Below are 21,131 nucleotides of genomic sequence, written 5' to 3'. Positions count from 1 at the left end.
ATCGAGAAAATATAAATTATTAATTTATGAAACATTTATTTTGTTTTATTTTTATGCACATTGTACATACATGTAAAGAATAGTGGGTGGGCGGATAAATTGGCCGCAATTAAATACTGGAAAAATATAATTTTATTCACTTTCTTCCTTTTCTCTACTTTTGCCACAATTAATAGTGTCTAGTTGTCAGCTTCCTTTTTTGTTCACAAAATCATCACAACCTGTGGGCTCTACAATCTCGATCTACGAGAAATATTCTGCTGCTCGTGCTTAATAAAAGGTAGATGCGTATTGTGTAAAATTTATTTTTACAGCTGCGTTTCAGCAAGCAGGCAGTAAATTTTGATTGTATTAAGCAAACAAGTATGTGCCAATATAATTTGAAAGAAAAATTCGTCACCAGAATAATTCCTCTAAATTATACTTCTTCCATTGATTTTGAGAATATTTGCACACTTTTCTCTTACTTCTTTAAATATAATTTTATTCGCATACTCTAACAATTATATATTTAAATTATTTGATACGCACGCGCCCATTTTATATAAATATATATTCAATAATCATATCAATGCATATTCTTATTAAACGCACGAAAATTATATTAAATTTAGTCATTAATATTATTATTCATTATTAGTCTGATACACGCACCACAAAATGTAAATATAGCATTGTCCTTGATGAGTAAAATATATTGCCATTTACTCAATCTTTAAGCTCCATTAATAAAATTACACATATATCGTTCAGTTAAAAAGAAATCTGTAACTTATATTACATATTTCATATTTCAAAAATGATCAGGACTAAATTACTTTTTCAAAACAAACAGAATAAGCCATTAATCATTTATAATTTCACACTTGTTTCTTTGAAGAATATCTTATACAATTTTTAGAACCTTATACACTGAAAACTATAATAATAATTAACTCATTCAAGCGAATTAATATTACTATACCTTTACGTGGCCAACAGCTTTGAAATTCCATCAAGTGTAAAGATTGGTAATTTAGCTATCATTGTCAAAACTCTGATACCACGACTAAATTTATACAGAATAATTGTGAACGATATTAATCTATTAATATACATATATACAATAGTTACTACGTTCTCTTTTAATTAATTATTAACACACTTCCACATTGTTCTCTTAATAATTATAAAATGAAAATTTAATATTAATTTCGCTCCTATTTTTTAACTGTCTTATTCGGTATTTCTGTAGTTCGATTTTACTTTCAATTTCACTATTATTCCACTCGTAATACAGAACTATCTAAACTTAAATGAAATATAAAGTGCCTATGATATTAAAACGTCGAAATGTAGGAATTCAAATTATTTTTGGATTCTAAATGCTGCAATAAGTGGCATATTATTATAGTGGCTGCTATATGTACATTTGCAAAATCCTACAGATATCAGTAAATTATATGTATGTACAAATATTATTGAAAATATGATAATTTTTTATTATTATACACTTCTGTCGAAACTTATTTTTCATGTTGTAGTATGATTGAAAGATTAATATAACAATATTTATAAAAAATATGCGCTAAATTCAATCATACTTGGAAAAACGAACTATCTAAAATTTCTCGATGTTCGACATTCACTTTTTTTTTCACTTAAGTACAGTATTTATTTCTGTCCTTTTCTCATATATAATCAACTAAATTTTGTCCTTATTTAAATAATAAAATAGCAAGAACCTTAATTAATATTTAAATACTAGCTTATTTAATATATTAAACATACCAAGTAGTATATTGATACAGAGGGATATTAATTGTAAACGAAAGTTTTATAAAGTTTTTGTTCAAATTCCCATTCAAACGAAGTAAAATCTTGCATTATAAAGAACCAGTCAGCCTTAAGAGGATATAATAAATATTTTTGGCACAATAGTTAATGTAAGAGAATTATAATGAACTATAGAATGGCTATAAGTTCTTTTTGTTAAAAAAAAAAATATAAAAAAAAAATGAAACTAAGTGCCTGAATGAACATTTTATATTAATATGATGGTAAAGATAGCTATGGTTGAGCAATTGTAAAAAGCTTCCAAATACATTACGAGAAAATACAGTTTTCAATACTTAGATGCAAAATAGCAGTTGATTAAAGCCGATTAACACAATATGCGGTATATTTAATATTAAATATTATGCATTCAGATTTCAAAATGTATACAAAATATAATCAGCTTCATATTGTTTTCTTCCTTTGCAAATAGAAGCTATATATAGTGTTTCACATTTTTATTATTTTATACTATTCAAATAATGAATTAACGTATACCCTAAGCTTATCACAATATTCTGTACAATTCCTTTATACTTTTTTCTATACATTTTTATCTATTCCATTTATGATTTATATGAGCTTTAATTTCTCATATTAACAGAAAACTTATAAGTTATTTTATTAGGCTCTGCTATGATATAATTAATATAACTACAATATATATATATATATATATATGCTATATTAATTAGAACAGCATTCTTTCGAGCATCTTATCTCGCTTTTCTATGCTTCCATTAATTTAACAAAATATGACGTGACTTATTTAAGTAAAACGGGCTCTTTGTTTTTCCAGACCCTAGGGTTAACATAGAAACACATTCCTATCATTATTACGTAGCCATTACCTATATTTATAATGTAATTGGTATGACATCATTTACATATCCACAGCGCGAGCATTAACAGTCCTATTCATAAATCTATTTAAAGTTTATAAAAAAAAATATATATATGTATATTAGTAACAAGCTGGTTAATAAATGCGCTAAGTTGCAAACAGATATTGTTCTTTCAATAGGACGAGTAGTCGCAAAAAGTACTAGGCTGCTGAGATCTAAAATAGCAATCGATGTTAATTAATAATCTTATTCTTGGCTGTTCCCAATTTATCTATCTGACCAAGTCACCACATTCTTCTAGTACTTGGCACAAATTTCATTTCAAGCATCAAGCTATGAGAACGTGTTTTAGTACTCTTAATAATTTCTTACTGATGCATTTTTTAAAATACATAGTTTTCCATTAGGAATGAAAACAAATATGTGTAAAAATTTTAAAGAAAATAATGCTATCAACCACTATCAAATATAAGAAAATATTTTTCTGTCAGAAAAAAATATACATCAGTAATTCAAACTGCATTTTTAAGATTGTCCTGCATTATGATAGTTCTTTTGGGGTATACGATTTACTTTTTATCCTTAGCCTTCATTCACACACACACACACACACACACATGCAGGCATATAGATATAAAGGATTGTATAGTGGCTATATAATAGAAAACTACGTAACAATGGAAATCGTGATAACTGTACAAAATGTCCTTTCAGGGCTATTTAACGAAAGATAAACAATGTCAATATCATTTTATTTACTAACTAAGTTCCTTATAAAATGGTAATACGTGGCTACTATGAACTGCAGTGTGCAAAAAATAAATAGCTAAGATATGTAACCACACATGTCAGCTGCAGTCTTACAACTGATACCATTTGAAATATGCTAACATCAAAAACTATAACTTATGCCCCTTTTGTTAAATGCAAGGTTAAGCTACTACAATCAATCACGTTATATTGAAACAAACTATTGGTATCGAAAATATTACTGTGTCTCTGTGTTTATATACGTACACGCGTGCGAGCATGGGTCGATTATTCATTATGCTTTAAAAATCTATCAAACCATTAATTGCAACATACATTAACGAATATTATGTACAGTTAAGAAGGAACAAATTGGTCAAATGATTGATTCGTAATAATGTTCAATAAAGACACACCTGATCCATCCAAAAAACAAATATTTGGATTACACAGGATTTTTCTTACTTTATCCTCTAATAGAGGAATATTTTGCTTTAAAGCACATTTATTTTCAGTTATTCTTTGCGAGCCTTTTTTTTACTTTTCTTCTGCTGCTTAGGCTCCTTCCAGACATCTGTAACAAGTCAAATGTTTAACAATGTAAATGGTATAAGCTTTAAACATTTGAATTTTTCATCAGGATTATTAACCTCCCAATTCATCAAAGACAGGTCCAGTTTTGTACTGCATTTGTTCAACAATAGACGCAGCAGAATTATTGTCTGTTTCCTCCCCTTTCGTTTGCACCACATTTTCAATTGGCTTGTCATCTTTTTTTGGAGTTAAGGTAACAGATGACGTAGTTTCACTTTCAGATGCTTTCTTGGCTTTCTTAGGCTTCTTCTTCTCTTCTTTTTCTGCCTTTTCAGTCTACAATAAAAAAAAGAAAATTAACTTTATGATTGAATTATGAGTTCATTGTTTTCAACATGTAACACAATACTTTATTTGGCTCTTCTTTTTGCGAGTACTTCTCTTTAGTCAATTCTTCGTTCAAAATTGGAGTAAGAACTATTTCTTTCTTGTCTTTCTCTTTCAATTCTTTATTCTCTGTTTCCTTAGCAGTCTTATCTTTTATTTCTGGCTTTTCTTGGTCTTTCTGTTTAGCAGCTTCATTGATGATATCAGCTTTTTTAGTTGACTTCTTATTCTTCTTTGAAGGGGACTCTTCTTCCTTCTTCTTGTTCTTTTTATCTTTTCTAGAGTAAGCTTGTTCCCAATCCCCTACAATTAAATCACTATTTGTATAAAATATTAAAAGTAAATTATAATAGTACTTATAAATTTGAAGCCCAATACTTGCCTTCATCAAAATCTAATGGCTTTTCTTGTACAATATTCTTTAAATTCTTCTTATTCTTCACATGCTCTGTTTTATTTTCCTTGACTTCCTTGATTTTGTTTACACTTTGGTTCTTTTCCTTCTTACCCGAAGTCTTATTGTCTTCCTGCTTCTTTTCCTTCAACTTGTTGTCCTCGTCCTCTACTTTAGCAGCTTTCTTGGCAGATTCAGTTTTCACAGGGACAGATTTCTTAGTTGGGCTAGCTTTTTCACTGTTTATTGAGCCATTAGCAGTCCTCTGAAATCCCCCCAAAAAAAGATTAAAGTTTCAGCTTTTTGCAAAAGATTTGGAAAATTATTTAATTAATGAAAGATGAAAGTAAAATGCTAAAGAAAGAAAACACAATGAAAATAATCAAATTTTTCATGCTAGGAATACAATATCCCCGTATACGTTACGTCATACATTATACAGCTAGCACAATCAGAGGTGATCAACAAACCCTTTCAACTGTAGCCAGCTGATTGTGAAGCATGTATGTGTGTCAGTGAGTATACACAAGGCACCATATGGCGTTGGCTCGAAGTTACAACTTACGCACACTACGCTCATGAATAATAAAAATGGCAATCAAAGCAATAAAATTAGGGTTGAGGCCTTTGGACGGTTAAACCAAATAGTCGATAAAGTTACTTCTATCGCAAAGTATCACACGGATACCAGAATGATAGTGCTAAATGTATTTCATTGGACAAAACGGAAATACCGAGAGTCCAAGGAACTCGAGATTTTATAATGATAAATTTCTTGCGATGCAGGCTAACCTTTTCTCGGACCTTGCCGCGTTTCTTGCCGAGCTTCCGGTCCACGTCGGAGGTGGACAATTGTGCAAAAGGTGGTTGCTCAGCTTTCTTGAAGCCGAAGACGAAGACAAGGACGGCACATAGGAGTACAATACCTACGGGTACAGCATACTGCGTGTATTGGAGCACCTGGTAAACCATCGCGGCTTCCATGGCACAGGGATAATACACGTCAACCTGAGATAGGGAAAGAAAGCAGAGGAGGGAGAGGCAACGGGAGAAAAGAAAGAGGATATCGAAAATTAGGGACGACAAAATCGCGGAGAAACCGCACTAAAAGCTAGTAATCCACAGCACACAGCACCGATTGGCACCGATCAAGACTGAAAGAGAAGTGGTAAATTGTGGCAAACGGTGGTCGCGCTAAAGCAACCTGCTTACTTGACGCGCAACACATACAAAGATCACGCACGCGTCACACATAACAGCTATAGGCTGCAAAACATTACACGCATTACATTGAACACTCTAGCGGACAATTGAGAAAGCTGATGCCAGGCGGGCGCAAACCAGAGCTGACGCGGCTCTGACTTGCCACCAAACTAGTCACAATATCTTCTAATTTTTCGTCAGTATTCTTGTGAATACCATTTCCTGTTAACTCCCAACACTATTTCGTTTATTCTTTTAATTTGAATTTCTTTTCTACCATATTTTTACTTCAATCAATTATTCATTGTTTTTAATAGATTCTCAACTATTTTAAAATTAACTTTCTTGAATACTATTGCGCCAATTTTGAAAATCGCGCCGTCCTGTGTAGCGCACATTGACACTTACCCGTTTCCTTTGCTGTCAATTATCGAGATTCCAGACTTTTTATTACTTTAAGCAGTACAATAAGCTACTAAGCAGTACTTAGTATGTTTTTCTGATCTTTGAAAAATAAAGAAGTAGTCTGATCAAAATAAAATCATTTTATTAATCCATTTGTGTGTGTGTGTGTGTGTGTGTGTGTGTGTTTGTGTACTAACTTCAAAGAAAAATGTTTCAATTTTTTATTGCCTTTGCATATTGTACAACCATAGGCTTATCCTTCAATATGTAACCATTTGTTTCATTTAAAGCTAATTGAGCTTGTTTTGTGTTTTGCAGTGTAACAAATGCTTGACCTTTCATTCTTCCTTCTTGCATCAGACGAACATCATAACTGAAATTAAAAAATAATTCAAGTATATTTTAAAGATCAACATAGTTTGTTGAATTTCTATCTTACCCTATCTCGTTTTTCTCTGATTCTGGAAGCACATATTTTTTATAAATATAATGGAGGTCATCAATAGTAACATGCTTTGCTAGATTCTTAATATACAATCGATTGGATGGAATTCCAGGGTGATAGTTTTTGAATACTGGTAATATCCTTTGATCTAAAAACAATTGGTCATTCAGAAATGATTATTTAAAAGGAATAAAGTATTTAAATCTATATTCTTACCATTAGGTGTAATTCTATTATCAGACAATTCTTTTGAAGTAATAAAATTATTTTTAGATTCTGGCTGTGAAGAATTTTCAGTTTCTTGTGATTCTTCAACAGTTTTTACTGGGAACATTAAACCAAAACCTCCTTCTGTTGCCTCAGATTGTAATTTTTCACAGACTTCACCTGGACTGTTAGCAATGTCTAATAATTTATCAACAGTTTTCAACTCTATTTTAAGGTTTTTAACTTCACCAGTACGCTGCACTGCTTCAAACAAGTCTTCTGGCTTAATTACTTTTTGTGTGCTAGTAGGTGCTACAATTTGCTTATTAGGATTTATAAATTTAGGTATTTTTAATCGCTTTTTACTTTGGGAAATTGTTCTTTTTGCAGGAATAACTTGTGGAAGCTTATTATTTTCTTCTTCCTCAGATTCGATTTCAGACTCTTCTTCATCATCAATATTAAGATGTTTTGTTTGTATTCCTAAATTACTGTCAATTCCAAAAATATTTTTATACCCTTCCATATCATATACCTCTTTTAACGCTGGAAATTCTGCTTCCAATTCTTTAAATGGTGGAGGTAAATTCATTCTATTCATTAAATGCAGCACCTATAGTATAGCAATGATAAATTATCAATGAATAAAGTTTATGTCAGATTTAAGATAAAAATAAATACCTGTGTATAAAATATTGGTTCTTTTAATAACTGAATTGCTATTCTTAATAGTGTATCTTTTGTTGGTGGTGTGTACTTATATCTAATATTTGGTGGAGGAGGCTGTGAAAATAACTGGTTTACTGTCCATCCATTTAATTTACGCAAAAATGCTTGGAAGTGTGCTTTATTTGTAGTTTCAGGTGTAGTTTCACTTTTAACAGTGTTAATGGTTTCCCTGTTTGAAATATCTTCAGACAATGATTTTTTGGCAAACTCCACAGATAAATATTTATCTCTAACTTTTAACTGATTTAAATGCAACAAAGTTTCCAATGCTGCTTGATGCGAAGAAAATTGTGCAAATGTTATTGTATATTCTTTTGATGGCCTGACAGTTTTTGTGTTAATAGCCCCATATTTTTTTAACAATACATCTCGTCGCTCATCACAAAGATGAGGGGGTAAATGGAGAATTCTAAGTGTATCACAAATCTGGAAAATGTTAAATCCAAGTAACAGTAAGTTTACTATCCCTTCTTAAACATTTAATGAAAGTTAAACTTACTGTTTTTTCTGACATTATATCTTACTATCAAAAATAAATATGAGTATTTAAAACAACAATTAAAATATTGAATATTTGGCATTAATGATACAAGAGATACTAAATAGATTACACATATGTATCTTAAAAATAAGCAATCATAGAGAAATTTATATGTATATCTTAATTTACTGTTCTTTAAGCTTTTATAATTTGTATTTATAAAATAGTTACTCCACTTTTATAGTTTTGTCAACAGTCTTTTAACCTTAAAAGTAAATAATGAAAACATAAAAACAATTGTTACTGGTGCTTCCATCTGTAGGTCAATTCTAAAGTACAGTTTTACTACGAAACTGACATTCAGCGACATCTACTGATATTATCACAAAGCAAGAGCTATTAATTTAAGGTTAAAAATTTAAATAAGAGGTAAACAATTATGTCAATAGTGCGGTGTGTAAACTAATAAACGAAGCTCTCCTTTTATTATTAGATTAATATGATTCTAGTTGAAGCTTTAGTATTGATCATTGCTTTTTGTAATTGATTTTTTTCTTATCTGATCCGGATATAATACAATAACAATAATTGTAATTTTATATTAATTATTTGATTATTTCTCGATTTTGAAGAATCGACAGACAGACCGCTATGTGGACTACAAAGGGTTGATCTTCACTTGTTTTAAACTTTTATCAAATCCGTCAAACCATCTTTGCTATCTTTAAGCCAAAAAGAAATTATTTAAGCCCGTAGAAACCGTAGCTCTGGGATACATCCTTGTAATTATAGTTTTTTCGCGCGTTTTCAGCAATTGAAGTTTGAAGTTTAATTGTTAAAATATAATGAGTTGGACAAAGGGGAATCAGGGGAGCATTCATACCTCTGGGATAACTAAAAATCGCTCAATATTTATCGTCAAAAAGAATGATAAACATCCAGCTTTATTTTGCGTACCCAAATTGAAGTCTGTAAGGCACGAACGCTTTATACAAAATTTCTCTCAGCAAACTGGTAAGCTATTATATTCTGATTATATCTATATCATATACTACGAGTATACCATTTATCGGATATTGCGTTAATATTTCATTTTTCAAAAATTCATTAATTATTTTCTCTCATAAAAGGTCTTAAAGTTAATAGAAAATTGAATACCAATAAAGTTAAATAGATAAAGTTCTGAAATATCGAAAAACTGCAATCATATCCGTTATATATCTATCATTATTTGGGTGAGTTGATATAACTGTCGTCAGTGATATCTGTTTGCATCTGTATGTGTTTAATGCGTGACGCGTATTAATACACAGAATAAATGCGCGCGCATAAAATAAGTCTTCTGAAAAAATTCACATCCTTTTTTATTTTATTAATTTTAATAATACTCACCATATTGAAAAATCTATTTAATATTTCATTAAAAACAAATTAATACTTATGTGCTTTTAAATATTTGAAAACAACTCTTAAAATTATCTACAAAACCTTTAAAGCTATTTGGCATGCGTGCTATCGTACAGTAGCGTATCTAAATTTAAAATAACCCTGTATACCTACAAAGTTTTATGATTTAATAGGGATATTTATCAATATTTTCTACATTAAAAGCTTGTACATCGCTCTTTAACATTGAGGAGTAATTAAATGTACATAATTTTCTGTGTTTTTTTTTTTTTTTGATAAAAGCATTTTTTAACATTTATATTTAAAAAATACATCAATGCTTCGATTTTTATTGTTGAAATGTTATCGAAGAATGGAGGGTTATTAGTGAGCAATGGAGGAATATTTAAACATACGAGGTACTGTTTGTTATTAAAAGGGGATGGGAATAATGTAAAGGGGCGAGGAATAGAATTGTACGGGGGTGGCCGTGACGCGGTCAGTGATGCCGTAGCCAAGGAGACCGCAGCAGCAGACAACCTACACTCCGACCGGCCGTCGACAACAAATATACGTCGGGGCTCGGGACTTCTCCGTTTTTTGCTTATCCGGCGCCTTTGCCATCCACGCGGTTTCCTGGGTGACAGGTACGGCTTGTGCCCAGAGAGAAAAAGTCGCATCAACTACGTGGGGGACGCGTGCGGACGCGCGATTGCGTCCGGCCGTTGTCTATTGAAACTTTACGCCATTCATAAAGACAGGTGAGCAGAAACACCTACCTCCAAAAACCTTTAAATCTGTCAAAATACGCATATTTCAACATCTTACTTCTCTTCATGTCAAAAAGCTAAATATTTATACCTTTATTCCCCTACACTGGCCAATTTAATTTTTATGCTTTTTCAGTGTTATATTGTTTTTCCAAATAATTATGACATTTGTAATTTAAACTTTATATTTTATTAGTTTTCGTTTTATATTCATATAGTAAAATTCTTGTTTTGTAATTTAAAAATCAATGATTTCAAAATTGATTTAAATAATTTTCTGTGGAGTTCTAAAACTAATGTTTCTATTATATCCCGTATATACTAAGTAGTCAAGAAATTGTTCCTGTTGTTTATAGCACATTAAGATTAACTACAAATAATGCATCTATTGAGACATAGCGTTGTTAAAATTAGCTGCTGATTTCTTGCTTCTTTAGCTCCCCCAGTCTGTTACGCTTTAGTGATTTTATTATATACCTGAGGGGTGTCTTAGATTTGGAAGCCATAGGGATTTTCAATTAAAGCAGGCTTATCATCTTTTATATCAATGTGCTCTTTGATGCATGTACTAAACACTGTAATATACCTTTTATAAATTTTTCACTTGCATACCAGAAAATCCATGATCGCTGAGTTTAAAAGAGGAATAAAAGAGTCCTAAACTTCAATTATATTAAGTTTTAAAATTTATAGAACTTAAAAGTTTGGTTTCAGCTGTTTTGTGTTTAATTTCTTAGCAATATTTGTAGAAAAGTGCATTTAAGATTTAAGAAGAAGTACTTATTTAAAAGAGAAAATAATTTTGGAAATATATTACACGTATATCTTTTATAATAAAATAACTATAACATCTTGTTAGCTTCTTAATTTACAAAGCTCTCTCTATCAGTCATGCATAACAGAGACCAGGTGCACAACCAGATAAATATATAATATAGCAGCAGCTGTTTTCCAAACTATATTCTTTTTTGCCTGCATTTGAATTATTTTTAATATTCGCTATTTGTAATTGAACAAATATTAAGCTGATTAAATGGAATGATTATTTTTAAGAATTGTTTTGCATCTCTATATAATATTCATATTCCTATAAAATTGAAGAGTTGAAAAGATCTTTAAAATTGCAGCTATTGTATTAATTACTGTTAATAAAATTTTTTATAGGAATAATACAATCGTATTTTGTTATAAAAAGTAGTTTAATGTGGTAGGGATAATTCCTTTTAATTGATTTCATGATCCACCAATATTCAGTCCCCTTAACAGTTCTATGCTCAGTCATGCATGTGTTGCAGTTTAGTTCTACCCCTACTGTATTCTTCCCCTTGCTACTTTGAGTTTGGTACCTGCCACCCTACAGGTACAAGGTACCAATACTCATCATCTATATGCATTACAATGGAAATGATATATATCGCTCCTATTGCAAGCTCTTTGGGGCTTCTCTTTGATCTGGAGATTATTGAATACGACGCACCTGCAAAAAAGTATGCTCTATTCTCCTTATTCGATCTTTGAAATATAGGTTAGATTGCTCTTATACACAGACGGGCCTCCTCCAATTTGCTCGAGAATTTTAATTAAAATGCTTTTTAATATTAAATAGTTTAAATTACCTAATGTTTAGTCGAATTTACGAATACTGTAATCATGATATAATACATAATTACATAAACGATCACTTTTATCCCTTTTCCTAGTATATTTTTTTTGCTTCAATTTACTGAGCAAATTAGAGTGAATTGAACAGTCTTAAATTATATTACTATTTTTTCAATAGTATAGTCAAGTTATTAATATCCTATAAAGTATCTATTCACATTCAATTTAACAATTGAAGGGATAAAAAAGTAGACTATATGTATTTATTAAACAACCTAGGATAATTTTATTGAGCTTTAACTTCAACATTTGTACATATTCGTATAGACTCATCCGTTCAAAAGAAGGAAGGCAGAAGAAGTGGCAGCATCAGCTCTGTTACGCTGGATACAGAGAAAGGTGAAGGAGTGATTGCCATGACTACGACAGGAGCCCAGTATGCCCTTGCAGCATCCAATGGTGCTAACAATGGTGGGGGTAGTTCAGCTACAGTAGGGGTGGAATCTAAGCCTAGTGTTGTAGTCGTGACTACTTCCAACTCCAGTGGAGGTGTTAGTTCTGCTCAAACTCAGTCTACCAGAGGACAACAGCTTATCACAGTTGTCACCAGTCCTGATCCTTCCAGTCCTAATAATTTACAGCCTATACAGGTTGGTGATTTTTTTTTTTTTAATAAGTTGAATTGTTTAATAAATATTTATTTAATTTTATGAATCATAGCTTTATCATTATGTAGGTAGTAACTGATCTTGCATTATTTTATTAATGCTTAATAATTCTTTATGAAAATTTATTTAAATATAAGCATGATACAAGATTGAGAGATAAAATATTTGCATTTCCTATGATTATAGACATTATCAATAAAGTAGTCTCACAGTTGTGTACCTAAACTGATATCACATAAAAGCCATCTGCTTTTAGGTACTGATAAGAAAATATTTATTACTTTTGTATATTTTATGACAATCTCATACTATTACTATATCTATAAATAATATAATATTAAGAAAACTTTTTTTTTTATCAACAAATATTTTCTTTGCCAAGGCATGTATAGTGAAAGGACATGCTTACTATAATTAATGTATAGTTATTGGTACAGGATCCAATTGACACAGCTGCAGATTCTTCTAACGGTTCAACAGGCACTCCAGCACATGTTACAGCACAAGTAGTAGTTAATACTACACACTCTAATCAACATACATTAGTAGATTCTGATGCTGCATCAACTTCAACTGGAACAATAGTCAGTGGATCCCCTCACTATATAACTGTTACAGGTAAATTCTTATCAATCTTCAGTAAATTTAAAGTGGTATGGTTACCTTCTTTTATTTCTTAAATAAATTTAATATAACTAAAAAAATCACAGTTAGCAAACAAGATTTTAATTGCATAATTTTACAAACAAAATAATTAAATAACAAGTGTGAGCACCATTGAAAAAAACAACTTATAATATTTGAGTAACAATCTGGCTTTTTCCATATTCCTAAAAATAAAAATCTATATTCTTCTACTCTGATCACACTAGGCACTGGTGATTCACCATCATACGCATCCCTCACAACGGCTGTAGGTGAGGGCAGTTAAAAAAGTCAGCATGCACTGTTTATTTTCTGTGCATTTATTTTCACAATCTATTCCTAGATATACAAAAGAATTTGTTTAATATATTCCATCAGATATGTTTATAAATGTATTAATTTGTTATATGTATTACTATAATTCAAGCTCAATGGCATGTTTTATTATAATACTAAATATACAATTTGTGTTGAACAGAGTATTGTTTAGCAGAATCATTATTGAAAAAAAATCTAAGTAATATACATATGAATAATATATATATGGAATAAGTTTTTAATAGTTTTTCTAATTACTCCTAAGAATAGAGCACAACAAACATTATATTTTTTGTTACAGTGTCAGGGGACGCAGAGGCAGTGGGTTCCGAATCAGTTTCCCATCCAACATATGTACAATATGTTGAAGGGGATGGCTCTACGTATATACCAGCAAATGGCCAGATGTAAGCTATTGTAAAATTAAATTTTATAAATATCGCAATCATTTTTTCCTGCTCTAAATTTGAATGTACTTTCTTAGGACATATCCTGTTTATGCTGTGGGTGAGGCAGGAGCTATGTATACTCCTGCCTCCAGTCAGTATTATACACCAGCTACAACTCCTGTAACATATGCACAAGTAATAAGTTAATTATTTACAATTTCACGAAAAATTTGCATACCAAGAGTAGTTGCCTTATGTAAAATAAAATTAACATTTGCTAAGGTAACTGGACAAGGGTCAAATAGTACAACTGGGCAATTGTTATCACAAGGAAGTGGGACATACTTAATACAGCAAAGTGTTGTAGATGGAGATCCAACAACACATGCTCTTATATCTGCAGCTGCTGCTCGTGCAAGTCCACATACGGAAAATGCAGTAAGATGATAAGCATGTTTTATTTTACTGATTGATTTGTGTTTTTTTTCATCTGTTTTCAAAACTAGGAGGTTGAATAACTTATTTAAACTGTCGTAGTAGGTACCTACTTGTATAATTTGATGCGAATAAAACAGTCATGGGACTATGCATGATTAGAATTTTTTTTAAATTCTTTTAGTTGTCTCTTTTATATTTAATTCTCTAATATATAGCAGTGAAAAATTTAAGTTAACATTTATTTATATCATTAATTATGTATTTCTTGAGAATGTAACATGGGGTATAAATAAAATGCAAATATTAAGCTGTAGTCTATTATATGATATAAACTTAATTTATGACAATTTTTTTATCTTTTAAATAGGGGATTGAAATAAGGCAATGGTATATTAAGTTTCTTTTAATAGGAGGCTGTGGTTAGCGGGGGTGGAGGGGCATACTTGATCAGCGGTAATTCTGGAAGCACTGCTGTGAGCGTGGAGGAAGCTGCTACAGCAGCGGCAAATATAACGCATGCCACTAGAGTCTCCCAGGCCACCGTAAGCCATATCGACTCCCCATTTGTTAGCTTCATTAATATACTAATTTATAATTGTCTGTTAGCATGTTAATTGTTAAGAATACTTTGTAAAATCTGTCTTGAAAGGATAGTAGTTTTAATTATGTTTTAAGAGTTGGGACAAAAACTAGGGATATTCGTTAAAATATTAATAACAATTATGTTTTCTTGAATTTTTATTTAATAGCTTAATACGAATTAGTCTTATTGAATAATTCAATCAGTTGTTAACATCAACTTATTTTAAAGTGTGAATTATTTATAATATTTAAATAGCGGCAATTTGAATTCTGATAATAATATTTATTCTATTAAGTGTAAAGGTTTTTATAATTTTGAAATGCTGATTGTGCATGTGTTTGTAAGCTTTAAAACAATAGGTGTTTTATGTATACTAAGTTTATTTATGTGAATAGGTACAGTGGCTACTGGAAAATTACGAAACTGCCGATGGTGTTTCACTTCCAAGATCTACCTTATATAATCATTACTTACGTCATTGCTCTGACAACAAATTAGACCCGGTCAATGCTGCCAGTTTTGGAAAATTAATACGCTCAGTATTTTTGGGCCTGAGGACTAGGAGATTGGGTACTAGGTAATATATATACACGTACATGAAGCGTCTCTTATTTTTACCCATTTTTTAAAGTAAACAAGATTTTAAATATATATTTGTATATGTTTCAGAGGGAATTCAAAATATCATTATTACGGAATACGAGTTAAACCTAATTCTCCTTTGGTCATGTTAAATGAAGATGGTACGTCTCGTCAACAACAAACATCTAATTCACAAACAAAACGTTTTAAGTTCGTCAATCAGAAGCAAGAGCAAACATATGAAGCAAATACACATTCAAATGCAAATATTTCATCCAATACTTCTCCTCCACAATATCATCAGTATCTGGGAGAAGCGAGTAGTGCCATTCCAGAGTTTCCTGAGATAGTGGTCGGTCACGGTTCATCTCTTCCTGAAGACTGCACATTAGAAGATATCGATACCTTCCGAAGTATATACAGAGAACACTGTGAAGCATTTTTAGATGCTGTTCTTAATTTTGAATTTGCTACTGTCGAAAGTCTGTGGAGAGAATTTTGGCGTAGTCAGGACAATAATAATGGAGATGAGTGTGAAGAGGAGAAATATTTATCAAAGTATGTTTATTTATAATGTAATTTTAAAATCTTATTACAATTAATTTAACATATTCAAACTTGATTTGTTTAGAACCAAATTATACCAAATGTGTAAGTGTTCAGAAGTTCAAGATTTTATCAGAAAGGTTGATTATACTTTCTATCAGAATCTGGTTGAAGTATTGATGCCTAATGTATTGAGACCAATACCAAGTAAGCTCTAACATTTTTTTTTTATTAAAAACATTTTAAATGATATTATAAGTTTTTCAATTAATCACTTTTATAGGCTCTTTAACACAATCCATTAGAAACTTTGCTAAAGGTCTAGAATCATGGCTAACTTCTGCAATGGCTGATTGTCCAGAGGAAATGACACAGATCAAAGTAATGGAGTTATTTTATTATAATACATCTTTAAGTCTCTTCTATAAATATTAATTTAATTTCATGTAGTATTATTTATTGGCGTTTGTTTAAATATACTAAGCCATCACTAATATCACATATATCAATTTATAGTTAACAGCAGTTTCAGCGTTTGCTCAGACATTAAGGCGATATACATCTTTAAATCATCTCGCTCAAGCAGCACGTGCAGTACTTCAAAATTCTAGTCAAATTAATCAAATGTTAGCGGATCTAAACCGCGTTGATTTCCATAATGTACAGGAGCAGGTGAATAAACTACTACATAAGTGACTTATTATCTGCATAATGCTTAAAATTGTTAATTGATTTAATTCCGTTTTAACTTATAGGCATCTTGGGTATGTCAGTGTGATTATGCAATGGTACAGCGTTTAGAGGCCGATTTTAAGGTAACCCTACAGCAGCAAAATTCATTGGAAGATTGGGCTATTTGGTTAAAAAGTGTTGTAACGCAAGTGCTAAAACCATTTGAAGAAAAGCCAACTTTTGCTAAAGCCGCCCGTCAGTTTTTACTAAAATGGTCTTTTTACAGGTAAAATCTTTGTTATGTACAATTTTTATCTTACTCAACAAATAAGATTAAAGTAACAAAATAATAAATCTTTCTTTTAGCTCAATGGTTATTCGTGATCTTACTTTAAGAAGTGCAGCTAGTTTTGGATCATTTCATCTAATCAGATTACTCTATGACGAATACATGTTTTATTTAATTGAGCATCAAGTTGCGATTGCCACAGGAACGACTCCGATAGCTGTAATGGGAGATGTAAGTCATCATATACTGCTGTAAAATATTGAAACTTATAACATAGAAGATTTTAATAATTCATTTAATTACAGAAAAATCAAAGTTGCTCGTTGATGAATGCATTTGGAAATACATCTAATGGAGGTAAATACCAAATACGTTGTGTTTACTTTTCATTATGTTGGTTTTGCTTAATAATTATAATGCAATACAGTCTGATAAAGTTTTCTACTCTTTAGATGCATCGAACACAAGCCAATCAAAACGTATGAAATTAAGCTAACTGCGTGCCTATACTTTTTAGTTTGCAAGTAGCAGGTTATCACGCGTCAAAGATAACAAAATACAAGCACAAAAAAGCATGCAGGCCTACTAATCTATACTAGTCCTATAAATTATTATTTTCTATAACATTGATTCAATTTATCATGAGACATTGCAAAGAACATTTTACCCGCGTCATACCATTATATACAATTTAACGAAGTTTGTGTGATATAAAATTAAATATTAGATTATGTGAGAAATCTAATTTGACTCTGATTTAAATATCTACTAAAGATTGTGAACGCTTAAAAATTGAGAATAAGAACGCCGAAGACGGTTGTCATATCATGTGAATGGTATTATGAATAGGCGAAGCAGCGCTCAGAAATATATACTCGTATACACAACATTGGTCGCATTTAAACCATTGTCAGATGAGATTTTCCCCAATTATGTATTGAAAAGCCTTGTCACATATAAATACGATGCAAATTGAAGGTATCGCTGGCACGATGTTTATAATATATTAATGTATCACATCTAGTCGGAAGATTTTTGACAAATCAATGGGACCATGAACTTATCATGTCCTACCATATAATACAAAAGCTCATTCGATCAGGTTTTCATAATTACCAAAATTCTCTTTTAGTTACAATGATGCAAATACGTACTTTATTTTTTACTATAAAGAACTCGATAGTCAACATAGTAAAATTTATAATTAGATTTCAAAATTAGGTAAAAAACGTTATCTATAAATTATGTATATTTTACATAAGTAGAAGTTAGATTGCGATGATACAAATTTATTCCTTTATATAGAAACTAAAAATAATTAAATGCAGGCTCTTTCATAAAAATAATTAAAGAAAAAAAGATCGGCTGCGCTTGATTCAATTGACATCGGCCTGTGTAAAAAAGAAACGCTTTTAAAACCATTATTAAAAGATTGATATTGTATGAATACTTTGCATTTATACTAGCAAATTCTATTTTGCACGGAGGACCGATTGACTTATGATGTACTAATATCCGCCCTACCTATGGTAAAGTCAAAGAATATTCCTATTGGAACAGAAGTAAATTAGAGATATTACGCTAGTGTAATACGAATTTTAGAATACGTCTGACATTCATATTTTTTAAAACGATTTATTAAGTAAACATCGAGCTACAATAGGGTTTTGTTAAGGACATCTGTTAAAACCTGACCATATTCCTTCAGTAATCTTAAATGACTAGTACAAAACTAAAAAGTTAAATGGAAACTATAAGATTTACTTTTTTCACGCAACAACAATCACTTGTAAACAATGTCCATAACTAAATATACTTGACTATGTGAGTATAGTATTGAATTAATTTCTAGACTTGCAAGTGAGACTTGTATGTGACTAAAGTTAATAAATAATGAATTTGTAACTTACTGAACGAATATAGCATGGTCTCTACAATTGTAAATATACTATTAGCGCGAAGAAATATAAAATTGCACGATCGTTAAAAATTAATTAAAATCTCTAGATAATAAGGAATGATGAAGACACGGTCGCGTCTATGAATGCCTGCAAATATTTAAATTAACATTATTTGATAGTAAGATCAAATCGAAATAAATGTCAATATATGTTTTGTAATGGAAGACATGTAAGATTCTCTTATTGTGAAAAAAAACTAATTCTTTTATATATAATTTGAAATGTTGCACGGATCGTTTAAATGTTTAATTTTAAATATTTCTTTTTGTTGAAATATATCGTCTGTATTTTTGTATTTGAGCAATTCAAAGACTGCGAGCAACTTAAGTAGTGATAATTATTCAGTTTACATGTTCACGTTATTGTGAGCCAAAAGCGTAAAATAAAAAAAATTGTTTATACCATAGCACCTGTCGATGAAGAATTTCGAATAATAGTCGTACTATTATGAACAAATATAAGGTTCTGTAAAACTTGGTGCCTTTTATTTAATAATTAAAATGATATTCACAAGATTTTTTTATTACATTTCAATGTAAAATAGAATTAGTTAAAACCTCCGAGGCCAAACGATTAATTTGACTATAAAAATGCTCAAATGAAACATAAAAATTATTGCTAATATACTTTTATATTGAATAATTACAAAATCATTTTTTCGGTTTATTTGTGTTTTATTTGAGAATTGTATTGACTCTGTTGCTACTGAAACTTTACTTTTTATATCAATTAAAAAAACAATTGTTTAAAGTTATGAATGTTTTATGCAAAACTTCCACGATATATCGTACTTTTCTTAAGATCGTAATAGAAGAGTCTCCGAATTCTGGTCTCAATAGTGTATTACAATATTGACGAGAAGATAAAAGTAGAATACATTTATTTAACAGATAGGATTAGATTACATATTAGTCAGTTTAGTATTAATGAAAAAAAAACAGGGATTGAGTATTGCACGATACATCGACCACAAATGGCAAATAAAAATTTGCATATGTGGAAAGGATAGAACATTTCCATAAATATAATGAGCTTATAGTATGTGTAAAAAATTATCGATTAATGTATGTATTAAATTAAGGATGGCTTTGTGAAAGATTTCTACAATATCCTGTTCAGAATTTGCTTAATTTACTTCTAAATAAGATTTCAGTATAAACATGTCTTTAATAAAATATTTACTCGAAAAAATTTAGTGGGAAGTGAATTAAGCAATTCTTTATTATTGATGGAAAGTGTAATAGTATGTATGAGTATAGCTAGGTATAGAAAAATGCATGACTTTAGTTATTTTAAGCCTAATTATTGCTTAATTAAATTTAATTTTTCATTGATACCTTAAGTTAAATAGAAATGATGTGCAAAGGTACTTTGGTTTAAAAAATTAAAGGATGAGTATTGTGAGACTATTTTATCTCGTGCATAATTCTATACCATTTAAAAACTCGGTATTTTTAGATAGTATTGCCGTTTTGTATGTTTCATAACTGTCGCAAGACATAAAAGTAAAAGTAATTTCTTGGTAATATTGATAATGAAAGGTCAATATAACCACATGATTTCCTATGTTATGAAATAAGTGAGACGGCCTTAAAGATTTTCCAATTTTTACAAAGCACAAAAAGGTTTACAGCATTGTTAGCTATGGCTTAAAAGAAGCATGGTAAATTAAATACTATGCTTGAAGAGAAAAATAAAAGTAAAACAATCCTTTTCTTTGTAACGTGTAGAAAATATTTTGATACATCTAGATTTGCACAAATCAAGAATTGAAGGTAAGAATTCAGTGTACCGCTTAAATAAGATTATTTTTATTGAATACAGCTTGAAATGATAACTTAACAAAAATTATATAAAGTATATATGGAGGTAAAATGACGACAGTGTGAATTACAAAAATAAAATAATAAATATTATATGTTTAAAGCTGAACGCGTGTTCAAGAATTTATTTATTATTTATTACACATTTAATTTTGTTTTATTAAACTGTTTGTTTATCGATTATTTATTCATTTTATTAATCTTACGATGTAAAGCGATTAAGAACAAAGAGAGATTTGAATTTACCGCCATAATATTTGACAA

General features: G+C 30.2%; 3 protein-coding genes across 11 annotated transcripts; 1 reads left to right on the top strand and 2 right to left on the bottom strand.

Annotated features, from left to right (window-relative positions):
- Positions 1-16: 16 nt before the first annotated feature.
- Positions 17-6,408, bottom strand: LOC136783062 (uncharacterized protein AH6.3-like). The gene is made up of 5 exons (XM_066742879.1): positions 5,518-6,408; positions 4,714-4,990; positions 4,354-4,634; positions 4,061-4,280; positions 17-3,984 (listed from the first exon to the last, which is right to left on the bottom strand). The coding sequence occupies exons 1-5, from the start codon at positions 5,707-5,709 to the stop codon at positions 3,926-3,928; spliced, it is 1,029 nt and encodes a 342-aa protein (XP_066598976.1). The 5' UTR covers positions 5,710-6,408; the 3' UTR covers positions 17-3,925.
- A 64-nt stretch (positions 6,409-6,472) lies between these two features.
- On the bottom strand, positions 6,473-8,438 carry LOC136783061 (RNA-binding region-containing protein 3). The gene is made up of 5 exons (XM_066742878.1): positions 8,214-8,438; positions 7,667-8,140; positions 6,995-7,598; positions 6,773-6,926; positions 6,473-6,706 (listed from the first exon to the last, which is right to left on the bottom strand). The coding sequence occupies exons 1-5, from the start codon at positions 8,226-8,228 to the stop codon at positions 6,547-6,549; spliced, it is 1,407 nt and encodes a 468-aa protein (XP_066598975.1). The 5' UTR covers positions 8,229-8,438; the 3' UTR covers positions 6,473-6,546.
- A 1,610-nt stretch (positions 8,439-10,048) lies between these two features.
- On the top strand, positions 10,049-20,968 carry Rfx (regulatory transcription factor Rfx). Of its 9 annotated transcripts, none has more exons than XM_066742875.1 (17): positions 10,049-10,342; positions 12,281-12,603; positions 13,047-13,239; positions 13,494-13,538; positions 13,886-13,991; positions 14,069-14,168; positions 14,256-14,411; positions 14,822-14,977; positions 15,390-15,571; positions 15,664-16,134; positions 16,208-16,329; positions 16,406-16,503; positions 16,639-16,794; positions 16,878-17,080; positions 17,161-17,314; positions 17,389-17,440; positions 17,521-20,968. In XM_066742875.1, exons 2-17 carry the CDS (start codon positions 12,370-12,372, stop codon positions 17,577-17,579), a joined length of 2,487 nt encoding a protein of 828 aa, XP_066598972.1. In that variant the 5' UTR covers positions 10,049-10,342; positions 12,281-12,369; the 3' UTR covers positions 17,580-20,968. The 9 variants fall into 9 exon arrangements, with proteins under 9 accessions (XP_066598972.1, XP_066598973.1, XP_066598968.1 ...); XM_066742876.1 differs by lacking the exon at positions 10,049-10,342 and adding an exon at positions 11,660-11,838; XM_066742871.1 differs by lacking the exon at positions 10,049-10,342 and adding an exon at positions 11,903-11,995 and having other exon boundaries at positions 14,822-14,953; positions 17,536-20,968.
- Positions 20,969-21,131: the final 163 nt, after the last annotated feature.

This window comes from Prorops nasuta, unplaced genomic scaffold (assembly GCF_024137725.1).
Source record: "Prorops nasuta isolate Cenicafe-Biocafe unplaced genomic scaffold, Cenicafe_Pnas_1.2 PNAS00032, whole genome shotgun sequence".
Classification (NCBI taxonomy): domain Eukaryota; kingdom Metazoa; phylum Arthropoda; class Insecta; order Hymenoptera; family Bethylidae; genus Prorops; species Prorops nasuta.
The sequence above is the reverse complement of the archived record's forward strand: the minus strand, read 5'-3'. Positions and strand labels throughout refer to the sequence as shown.

Excerpts from the sequence above, each read along its gene's own strand:
- LOC136783062 (XM_066742879.1), bottom strand. The coding sequence starts at position 5,709 with ATGGAAGCCGCGATGGTTTACCAGGTGCTCCAATACACGCAGTATGCT. Across the intron at positions 4,991-5,517 it reads GCGGCAAGGTCCGAGAAAAG|AGGACTGCTAATGGCTCAAT; the intron begins GTTAGCCTGCAT and ends GGGGGATTTCAG. Across the intron at positions 3,985-4,060 it reads TGTCTTTGATGAATTGGGAG|ATGTCTGGAAGGAGCCTAAG; the intron begins GTTAATAATCCT and ends GACTTGTTACAG.
- LOC136783061 (XM_066742878.1), bottom strand. Across the intron at positions 7,599-7,666 it reads AACCAATATTTTATACACAG|GTGCTGCATTTAATGAATAG; the intron begins GTATTTATTTTT and ends GCTATACTATAG. Across the intron at positions 6,707-6,772 it reads TCAGAGAAAAACGAGATAGG|TTATGATGTTCGTCTGATGC; the intron begins GTAAGATAGAAA and ends TTTTAATTTCAG.
- Rfx (XM_066742868.1), top strand. The coding sequence starts at position 11,971 with ATGTTTAGTCGAATTTACGAATACT. Across the intron at positions 13,240-13,493 it reads TCACTATATAACTGTTACAG|GCACTGGTGATTCACCATCA; the intron begins GTAAATTCTTAT and ends TGATCACACTAG. Across the intron at positions 14,412-14,821 it reads GTCCACATACGGAAAATGCA|GAGGCTGTGGTTAGCGGGGG; the intron begins GTAAGATGATAA and ends TTCTTTTAATAG.